At 38.3% G+C, this 11814-nt stretch overlaps 1 protein-coding gene and 1 long non-coding RNA gene across 2 annotated transcripts in view; one reads left to right on the top strand and one right to left on the bottom strand.

The window, feature by feature from the left end:
• Positions 1 to 11814, bottom strand: part of LOC134200481 (uncharacterized) — a 330115-nt gene that overhangs the window by 307736 nt on the left and 10565 nt on the right. The window lies entirely within an intron of this gene.
• The window catches only part of LOC101737750 (uncharacterized), a 51896-nt gene that overhangs the window by 35559 nt on the left and 4523 nt on the right, over positions 1 to 11814 (top strand). Inside the window, exons 4-7 of the mRNA XM_038015055.2 lie at positions 6547 to 7982; positions 9619 to 9712; positions 10797 to 10954; positions 11588 to 11730. Coding sequence (XP_037870983.1) covers positions 6547 to 7982; positions 9619 to 9712; positions 10797 to 10954; positions 11588 to 11730 — 1831 coding nt within the window. The remainder of the gene's footprint in view (positions 1 to 6546; positions 7983 to 9618; positions 9713 to 10796; positions 10955 to 11587; positions 11731 to 11814) is intronic.

The following is an 11814-nucleotide window of genomic DNA, read 5'->3' as shown; positions in this document are numbered from 1 at the left end:
GGCTGTCTCTATGGGTACAGAATCGATTGCATTTCATATATCGATCGATGTATATGGGCGCATATTGTACGATATCACAAGTTTCTCTATCTCCTCTCTAAATTGAGTGCTGATACAGAATTCCTCAAGGTCCGCCGGTTTGCAGTATTGACACGAAATGAATGTGCAGCCTGCAAGCTCGCGCATGTAAGGACTATAACATAGTAACGCACACATTACCACTAAAGAAAATTATTATCCAATACTAATCATTAATAACTTAAGAGAATTCGAAATAAGGTAAATCTATCGAAAGAATCTTTTGTGGTGTTTTTTTTCTCTCCACCTATTTGCCGGTAGCCTAAGGGGTTATTCCACCTACCCGCGCTACGGGGTCTGGCGCAATAGCACAGTTTAATACGAGAACTGCTGTAAACTACACGTGACAATATCGTACGAATGTCTAATAGGTGTATAGTGTAAATCTATGTACACATAAAGTGTATGGAAAACACGTGCTGTGTTTACTTGAATTGCTGTTAAAGGCAGTCGACCAGACCGCTTCATAGTCGCCATCGCTTACGGACGTCAGCGGTGTTACCAATAATTAATGTTGCAAATGAAAATAATAACGCAATAACCCCGAGTATTTGGGAAGCCAACAATAAGGAAGTGAAAATATGTTCTTCCAGACGATACGTGCTGACTAGTTGAATTATAGTTTAATGCAAAACCGGTTTTTTATTTAAATGTATTTTTGGTATTCAATATCGAAAATACTGATCATTTGTACAAGAATACTCTTCTGTTCGATGTCAAGTTAATTGCTTTAACTAAATTATACGTTTCCACGCCTTTTGCCTGTTAATCTTTGGACGATGTCGACTTATTTTTAGCCTTCAAAGTCCAAAGATGTACTTACGGCTCTCGGATATTCGGTATCGAACTAAAACATGTTGATGTGGCACGGTAAATGGAACGTAATTTTAAACAGAAGCTAAATAAAATCGTTTGGAGTGTAAAATAAATTTTAAAATCAATTGGAAAAGAAGAAAACATACAATGGTGTTAAAAACACATCATAGTTACACGTAAATTTGAATTTGAAGTGACACAAAGATAGCATGGTATAGTGTATAGTAAAGTGAATGTAAATAAAAAATTAACACGTTAACAAAATGTTGTCTCAAACAATTGGCAGCCGACCGGTGTTACGCAAAATTTTCTATCTGACACAGATTCAACATACTGTGAATTGCAGATCTTACATAAATAATGTAGGTCGCGCATAGAAACTGCTAACAATGCGTTTTGCAATACAAAATCAAACAAAAACAAGAAAATTTGCATGCATGTACAGATAATATATGCTTCAACCTTGTTTCCACCTACGCGTTGATTGCATTGCGTGTTCATTGTCGTCAAAACGTTCGTAGATTAAACAACTTCGATCTAGATGTTAGATAATTTTATTTAAATCCTTCAATGTAAATAATTTTTAAAAGTTCCTTCGCGAGTGGACTGTGAAACGGAACGCACGTACTGGCTGTATACCTCGGCTCGTCTTCGGAACTGTCAATTGTCATAAATAAAAAGTTTGACGTTTCTGGGTTTTGTGAATTAATGTGATTGTGTTTCGTATTTTGTTATCCTAAAAATCTTGTAAAGTGTTTAAATGTTTTATGTAAGTCAGATGAAATTTTATTTATTTAAAGTTACAAGTATTATTTTTTCCACTAATTCGTTTTGGTAGGTGAACGTCTTTCTTCTGTTTTGAACCCTTTGAAAAGTTTATCCGAAAGATTGTAAAGTTTCTTTGAAAGGTCGCTAGTCAACAACTCGAAGATTTCTATAAAGCTCTAAGTGAGTTATCGATGATTCAGCGTTTTAATCTGTTCATTGTAAACGAAAAATGAGTAATCTAATTATAATATAGTCACCGGAAAACCTGTTTAATTCTGTACAGCATAGCATTCGACTAAATCTTTAAAGTATAAATAAAACCGATTCTCTGTTTTCGTTTTTCGATATTTATTTGAATTTCGAAATTAGTACATACTCGAAGTAGTAGAATGTTAGAACAAAAATTTTTCGTAGCTTCAAAATTACGTTAAAATTTAATATAAAAGGGATTTTGTTTGTGTTGATGGCCACACAAGAATACCGCCTATAAGTGGTTCGTCGAGATTAAAGGCAATATCAGTGTTCAACGGTACTCTGAAAGGAATGTCTCAATTATGGTGGCTATCTTACTCTTGAAACTATGATGCATAATTGCTTATAAGAAGTAAGCAGAAAAATTATACCAAACATTGTGAGATCTCAACATGTTATACCACTAATACTCTTGAGAAGTAAGTGGATATACATGGCCGTTAAATAAGGACAACAGGGGAGATAGCTACAGCTATACCTTGGGTCCAAACTGCATATCAATTATAGCTCTCAATCAATAGCACCAGGATATCTCCCAGTCAATAGCTATATAAATTACTGCCTAAGGTCTTCAGGTAAATCTAGAAATTATTGTAATTTACAAGGCCACATTGATATTTGACTTCCTGTAGGAAACATAATTAAGTTTGTACATAGTTTATCAGAAAAATAAAAAGTAACAACTTTTTAATAACAAGTTAAAGTTTCAATGCTTTAGTGTTTTTAAGGAAATTGTTAGGTTACACCATCCTGCCTATTTTGGCTGTAAAGCAGTTAATTTTCTGATTTAACTTAAGATAGCAGGCAGCATTTATATTGGTAATGGTCCTATAGACTCCATTTACGGTTTAGAGAGTACTAGATTAGAGTTGTAAACCATTACTCAAGATATAAAGGTATCTAGCTGAGATAGCAAGGTATTATTACTGATGGATGGTGTGAAAATAATTATAAGTATTTACTTGTTTTTCCTACCGATTCTAGTAACCTTGAGGGGTTATTCTAGATTCACCGAACTAGTAGGTGAGCTGGCGTGGCTCAAACCTGACGTTGTTTCAACCACGAACCCTAGCAATAGCCGTGCTTCACAGAATTTACCACTGAATCGGAAATGTGGCCCACTGAGAAGATCTGGCGAGAAACTCAGTGGGCCCCTTTTTTTGAATCACCTCCATGATATGACTACCAATTGTGAATTAATTTTGGAAAATTTCATTAAAACTATTCTGTGGTATATGTTGAGCATCAACTGATGATGTCTAGTTTAAATTAAAAACCATGAATATGTCAATCAAAGCCCCTTGAACAATAATAAATTCAACAAATTCGACAATGTCACAGTCAAAGCATTGATAAATATTGATTCCACAGCTCCCGCACTGAAAATATTACTTGAACATTTTTATCTATAATACAAAGCTAGTAATATTTTGCAACTCTGCTTGAACATTTTTCTGGTTCTTAAAGCAAATTGTGAGTGTACAGTTATTCCTTTATCCATTTATTGAAGATTACAGAAACAACCATACCGAAACTTTGTAAATGGTCTGAATACCATATATACCATACCATACCATATATAAAATATGGTTTTTTTTGTTTTTTTTTATTGCCTTTGTAGGCAGACGAGCATACGGCCCACCTGATGGTAAGTGGTCATCGTCGCTCATGGACGTCAGCAATGCCAGGGGCAGAGCCAAGCCGCTGCCTACCATAAAGTACTCTCCGCAAGCCTCGTTTGAAGAAGGACATGTCATAGCGCTCGGAAAACACCGTGGAGGGGAGTTCATTTCAAAGCCGGATGGTACGTGGCAAAAAAGATCTTTGGAAACGCACTGTCGATGAACGCAGCGGTTCCAGATAATATGGATGAACTCTGCTCCGATGGCGGGAGGTGCGATGATAAAAAGGAGATGAGGGAATCATCTCGAATAATTCCTCAGAGCATTCCCCATGGACCATGCGGTATAAAACACAGAGAGAACCGAAGTCCCTCCGTAGACCCAGAGGTTCCAAGCGATCCGCGAGCGCAGGACTATCGACCTATCGACTATGGTGTATATCATATTCCACGATAGCTTTGCCATAACGAAATGCACTCCTTCTACTGAAAGTGCTATGACAAAAGCATTTATTATGTACAAACTAGAGTAATTGTACAAACCTGTGAGCTTTATAAAAGTAAGTTAATTTTTAGGAATATAAACTAAAAAAAGGTGCTTTAATTATAATATTGATTCACATATTACTTAGTTAGCTATTCTGCCATCTATTTCTGCCCTGAGGTATATTCTAATGATAAATTTTGTTTCCACATTTTCATTTATAAACATGAACATATTTTATCAATATAGATTATGAAACTCGTGCAATATATTCTTATCATAACGTAACAGATAAGATATTTTACCGAAATGAAAGGTAAAACTAGTTATATTTCTATAAATATTTGTTAATTATTGAAATTCACTGATTTGTGTTGTGTAATGATGTGTGATTATTACCTAGTTTTTATTTGTTGTGAGTTTGGTATGGATTTTTTCTATTTTAATGCAGGTTTCTGAATTTATTTTGTTGATATGTTTGTGTATATTGACAACTGCTCATGTTGGATAAACATTAGAATTTTTAAGGCTATTTAAAATTTGGATTAGTCTTTGATGAGATTTTTATCTGACATTGTCGCGAATGATTATATGAATTTTTAGTGATATTTTCATTGCCATCGAATATTTGAAGCTTCATTTGATCGTAGATGGTTACAGCCAAACAAGGATACCAACAATAATATAGTAGTGAACAGTAATATAATAAAATAGTAATATATATAACAGATTATAGCTAGACCATTGTATATCTTAAAAGTTTTTTTAATACATCTTAAACATTAAAACCTGCTGTCGAACCTTTGCAATATTATAGTACCTGTATGTTATTCTGTGTGTGAGTTGAATGTATAAAATCACAATAGTTGACTAATTAATTAATTATTAAAAAAAAATTGGAAGTTGTCGTGATCTAAAGAATAAGGTACCCGGTGCTTTTGTATGTGGTGAAGGAATAAAACCGTGTAATAAAAATCAAACCCGCAAAATTATAATTTGCGTAATTACTGGCGGTAGGACCTCTTGGGAGTCCGCACGGGTAGATACCACCACCCTGCCTATTTCTGCCGTGAAGCAGTAATGCATTTCTGTTTGAAGGGCGGGGTAACCGTTGTACTGTAAAAACGGAGACTTAGAACTCATGTCTCGAGGTGGGCGGCGGTATTTACGTTGTAGATGTCTATGGGTCTGGTAACCACTTAACATCAGGTGGGCCGTGAGCTCGTCCATTCATCGAAGCAATAAAAAAATTCATAAAGGGATTTCGAAAGTAACTATACGTATTAAAAAAAATCATGTCATACATACCAGATATGTAATTGTATATTTGACTTGTGTATGAAATATTTGAATTTTAGTAACCTAGAACCTTATGTGAGTCGTCTATTATCAAAGGCGGCAATCTGACTTTTGGACAATGATTGGTAAATCAGAAAAACGAATTATTGACTTTGTATTCCATTGGCAGTCACAAAACTCTTCGGAACGACATCTTAGATAAATAACAGGTTAACTATTAACCTTTATTTAATGCAGGTTTTGAACCGTATTCTTTGAAGGAGACGATTATATTCAAATCAATCTGTATTGACATATCATTTTTTTTTTTGTCCAAATGCACAGATTGCCACCTTTGATAATAGACGACTCATGTGAAAGTTTTGGGTTCTGTGAAAAGGGTGCTGAGATGGGTGAGCGAACTCACGCCTACCTGATATTAAGCTGTCACCAGAGCTAATAGACATTATCCTCATCGGCGTATCCCATCTTGTGTCTCACTGAGTCTTACTTTTTAAAGCACAATGGCTGTTGCCCCCACCCTTCAAACCGAAACACATTACTGCTTTAGAATTAGGTAGGGTTGTATTTTTTTTTTGTGGTGTGGTGGTACCTGTGTTGGCCCGCAAGGCGCCCTACCACCACATGCTAGTGTTTAAAACCCGCCCTCCTGTTTTCCTCGCTAAACTTTTTTGTTTCATGCTGTATGTTATTGGTAGATTACTGGAAACATTTTATACCGATTTCTGGTAGCTTATGATCTATATATTAATACGTGAAGCAAAAACTTTGTATCCCTTTTTACGAAAATTGCGCGTACGGAAGAGTATGTAATTTTCCACACTTATAGAGAATATAGAGAAGTGCACAATGCTAATTTTTTTTTAAATAATTCATAAAAGATACATTAAATCAATAAAGAAAACATTACACACACTACATACCATGTATTTGACGCACACACGCATGCATATTATTTATTGTCAAACTTTTGTTCTTGACGTCTGTGGTCAAATTGAGAATAGATTAAATATTGTTTGTCTTTATTAATATTTTTTTATAGTGTAGTCTTGGCGAAATTTGTGATTATAGAAGTATAAAATACAATCATAATAGTGTACAAACTTATTATACAATTCCAATTAATTATAGTCGAATTTCGACTACTGCGGGACCTCTAGTAATTTTAAATACATCTTCATGATTGTTTTCATTGAAAATGTAACATAATAAATTTTTCTCTTTTCAGATACAACATCGGGTAGTCTGAATCTCCTAACTCCATCGTCTACCACAAGTCGAGTGAGAGACTTCACATCCCGCATACAAGAGCGGGCCGGCTCGAATCTACAACAAAACTACTTGACCCCAACCCCGGTGGTCACCCCAATCAGGACCCCAGAGGAGACCACACCGACTCCTAGGAAATCTGAGCATCTCCTGAAACCACCCCCAAAAGTTCACGTCGACTCGTCAAGTCATCGATCCCGTGGACAACACAAACGTAGAGACGACCTGCCCCAAAAGAAACCAAGCTACTTGAACCTAGCCTGTTCCGTAAATGGCTATACCAACTTAACGACCTACGACTCGAAACTAAGGCAAGACATAAACAAGAGCCGGGAAGCGTCACCAATCCGACCGATAACATACACATATCAGTATAGAAGCGAAAATAATTCACTCTTGGTACCCGTGCCGGTCAGCGCGAACAAACTGCTCGTCCCCACCTTCGGGCCTCATGATACAACCGATTTGACGGCGAAAGCGCCTTCCAAGGCGCACACTGATCCGTCGCTGGCAACATCGACCCTCCATGTGTATATGGCCGCTGAAAACAAACAGTTGAAAGACGATTTTCTGGGCCCCGACATGACGACCACAAGCCGCCCTTACATATCGACAGAGAGCAAGAACTTTGCTACCTCGATGCTCCATCAGAAAGACGAATTGGACAATGCAAAGGAGATCACCTTCAAATCGAGCTATTCCGAGACGAATTTCCGGAAGACTGTGACCAGTAACGGCAAGGACTCTAGGTTTACATCGGAATCTTACACGATATCGTCGAACGGGATGTCGAAGAGGGTCGAAATAACGAAAGAGAATGGAGAAAAGTTGACGAGTCCCATGAAAAGCTTCATTCAACAACGGGTCGAGAGGTTGTACGGCCCCGGAGCTTTAGCCCAGGGGTTTTTTAACCAGAAAAGATTGAAAAGTCAAAGTGAAGACGATGATTCGAAGGTATTGACAGAGAAATCTCTAAATTGTCCGGAATACTCGGTAAGGAAACTAAACAAGAGCTTTGATGACGCCTACACTAGTCCAAATGGGAATTTAGATTCTAGCGTCTCTCTTCCTGTGCTCAGGCACCTGAGACCCGAATTTCGGGCCCAATTACCAATACATTCACCAAAAAAGAGTGTTAAAGCTGAACTATCGCCGCAGAAATTAGAAGAAGACATTCCACGACTGGACACGAAGACTGAACTCAGCGAAGTGGTGACGAACGGTGTATCTGTGATAAAAATTGATGATTCCTTGAATAACGATGCTGTCAACGGCAAGGAAATCAATGGGGAGGCAGTCAAAGATGCCTATTACTTTTTGGATCTCGAGAAGAAGGAGACTGAGAGGTTATTGGCATTGTCTGCCAGTGCTGAAAAGGAATTGGAGAATTTACAGGTAATTACAACTTTTACATTTTAAATTTATTGCCAAAAGGTTTATTATGGCAAATTACTTTTTCTGCTCCTCTTGCAGACAAGTTCTATCTATATTTAAGCCTATGTCAAGGGGCTATTAAAATCAATAGATGTCAAGAATGCTTCCACCCACATTGAAACGAGAGATTTAAGTCTCCACCGTTTTGTAGCACAGCAGCTGTTGCACCCGTCAAAATGGAACCCTTTTTTATTGGTTTTTATTTTATTGGTGGAAGAAGACAGAGGGAAGTGGAGGAGTAGAATAAGGAAAGCTGACCCCACCACCGTGTGGGAGAAATAAGAGAGGGAGAGAGAGTTATAAGGGTGGACGAGCTCACAGAGCACCTGGTGCTAAATGGTTAACAAAGACCATAGCAATCAACTGCTTAAATTCCGACAGCCAGCTTGATATGTCAGGTTCAAGCCTCAGTTTTAAAGAACAATGGCTGCCCCACCCTCCAAACCGAAACGCATTACTGCTTCACGGCACTACTAGGCAGGGAGGTGGTACCTACCCGTACGGACTCATAACACGCCCTATCCCGCCAGTAAATCTTTGCTTCACATCAAAGATAGGCTGGACCTTGTCAGATATTGGTGCAAGCTAACATTAACTGATGTGATGAAAAAAAAATTTTTTTTTTTTTTAAATTTTACAACTGTACTATGCTTTTAAAGGATTGAATTTTAAAGAAATTGCTATAATCATCACGTGCATATTACAAAAAAACAAATTACCTTTTTTTTTTTTTAATAATTGAAATTACTTTTGTCCGATTCAAAATTCATGCCACGAAGGAAATGCAGAAAACATAACAAAAAAACACTATTGTCAAATTCGTAAAACAAAATTACAAATACCATAGTTGTTCTTCTCAATCTTGCACGGATTTTAGGAATAATAAATTTAGTGTTCCCATGACGGTGAACCGAAGACTTAACCTTGAAAACTTATTTTAAATGGCGTAACTAATGAGCCTAGAAGATTCTATTGTCCTATAAACGATTTGTGGAAGCCTTGATGGAGGATTTGTGACGCCTCTCTGCACCGATATTAGTTTTGCGAGCAAATAAATGAAGTGTTTTCGTTTGCCTGTTTTTATTATTTACTAGCTGGCCCGGCAGACTTCGTAGTGCCTCAATCGATAAATAAAATACATAAACTTTTGTATAAAATAAACTTAAAACAAACAAAAGAAATCCGTACGACGGGGGATATATATTGTATATATGGGTGGACGAGCTAATGGCCAATGTCAATGTGGGTCGATAATAGCTCCCTTGACCTTGAAACCGGAATGCGTTACTGCTTCGCAGCAGAAATAGCCTGGGTGGTGTAAAATGTTGGATGTCGGAAAAATCATCTGCAGTCAAGTTCATGAAACAATTATAGCAATTTTTTTAATTTTTTTATTGCTTATACGGGTGGACGAGCTCTCAACCCACCTGGCGTTTAGTGGTTACTGGAGCCCATAGACATTAACAACGTAAATGCGCCACCCACCTTGAGATATAAGTTCTAAGATCTCAGTATAGTCACAATTCGATAGTTATAAGTCGACTGTCCTATTGTTATGTTGGAACGTAATTAATATTGACGAACGAATGTGCTTCAGGATAAAGACGTGAGTGAAGAAGTACTTGGCCTGCTACGGGCCGCCTCCGGAAAGGCCAGACTCCTGGCCACGCAGAAGATGCAACAGTTCGAAGGTACACTGGCGTTATATATTTTTTTAAATCTCACACACTGTTTCGGGTTCTTCACTAAATTGTACAATTGCCTATGCCTGCCTATTTCGGTCGTGAAGCAGACGAATTCGATTAACTTCCACGGTGAAGGAATAACATCGTGTAATAAAAATTAAACCCGCAAAATTATAATTTGCGTAATTACGGGTGGTAGGATCTCTTGTGAGTCCGCGCGGACCCTGCCTATTTCTGCCGTGAAGCAGTAATGAGTTTCGGTTTGAAGGGTTGTAACTATACTGAAACCTTAGAACTTATATCTCAAGGTGGGTGGCGCATTTACGTTGTGGATGTCTATAAGCTCCAGTAACCACTTAACAGCAGGTGGGCTGTGAGCTCGTCCACTCATCTAAGCAATAAAAAAAAACCTTTGAATTGTAGAGTGTGTCAGCCGTTGTTCTGTAGAACTGGGAGTTGGAACTCGTGTCTCGAGGTGGGGGCGGCATGTACGTTGATGTCTATGGACTAATTTTTGTATGAAGTAGGAACGTTTATTTACGTTTGCCGCTAGGGGCGCTGTCCCAACTGCATACCAATTTGAGTTACTTTGAGAACGTCAAAAAACTCGCACTAAGCACACTGCATACTAGAATTCTTCTTAGACCAGCCTTCTGTAAGCTTACTAGTTAAGACCACAAGGGCAGGTGACGTCATCAAATTTTTCTATGGAATATTAATGTGAGAGTTTGTTAATATCACGTCTTTTATTTATTTATTTATTGCTTAAATAGGTGGACGAGCTCACAGCCCACCTGGTGTTAAGCGGTTACCGGAGCCCATAGACATCTACAACGTAAATGCCGCCACCCACCTTGAGATATGAGTTCTAAGGTCTCAGTATAGTTACAACGGCTCCTCAACCATTCAAACCGAAACGCATTACTGCTTCACGGCAGAAATAGGCGGGATGGTGGTACCCACCCGCGCGGACTCACAAGAGGTCCTACCACCAGTAACGTCATATTACGTCTGATCTTCTACGTCCAGTCCAACACTGAAATGTCTATGGGACCCGGTGACTTCTAAAAATGATTGAACGTTTTCTCAGGACTATGCTATAACAATATCAACGAGAGACAAGACGAGCCCTTCCCGACCACAGTCGAAGACCTCCAGGGCTTCTGGGACATGGTGTGTCTGCAGGTCAGGAACGTGGACGCCCTGTACAGGCATTTGGACGAGCTGAAACAGAACAACTGGGTCGAGGTGAGGCTTGAGGTTAAGGTCTGCTTTTTGAGGTTATCGTCGGTCAGCTAACGAAAAAAGAAACAGCTGATTGCCTCATAAGGCGAAGGCGTTGTAAAATATAAATTGAAACAATTAATTGTTCTTTTTGCTAAATACTTACAGAGAAAAGACAATCATGGACACAAAAAACAACTTAAAACAGTAATTTTTAATTTAATTTATTTCCACCCAAGTTAAATCAGAAAAATAACTTTTCAATTTGTTTAAGACGTTGCTGGTAGAATTCGAGTTGTTCTCGCAAAACAATATTTGATTTGATCATGTCTTGGTTCAAACTCTTTGATATTAGAGTCCACAGATCTGATATCCATTTATAACCTTTACGATACGTTTAACTTATAAGAAACAAGGTTGAAATATTACCAAAAAAAAATATCGACAGTCACTCAATCCTGTGACTGTGCTATGATGACGTCACAAGTCACACAAACACACTAGTACATTTCGAACACGTACAGAGATGATCCATTCGCTGCGACGTCGTTTACCGTTGACGTATTATCAGAATCCCAGATATAAGCCATTTAAATATGACGTCATTTCGTCACATTTCGCGACACTGTATTTAATGTTTCATTGCATAAATTCCAGGTGTCCCCGCCCCCCTCCCGGCCGGCGAGCGTCCCGGCGGCGCGCCCCCGCCCCCGCGCCCCGCCCGCCGCCCTCAACGAGAAGGCGAGACTAGCGGCCGAGAAACGAGAGGCCGACAGAAAGGCCATGCTTGAACACAGAAGGTATAACTTCTTAGATACCGGCATCTCGTTTTTATATATCTTCTTATATAATTTCTGATATCGGTATCTCGTTTTTACCATTGT

Source organism: Bombyx mori, chromosome 2 (genome assembly GCF_030269925.1).
Source record: "Bombyx mori chromosome 2, ASM3026992v2".
Lineage (NCBI taxonomy): Eukaryota > Metazoa > Arthropoda > Insecta > Lepidoptera > Bombycidae > Bombyx > Bombyx mori.
This window is presented reverse-complemented; position numbering and strand designations above follow the sequence as displayed.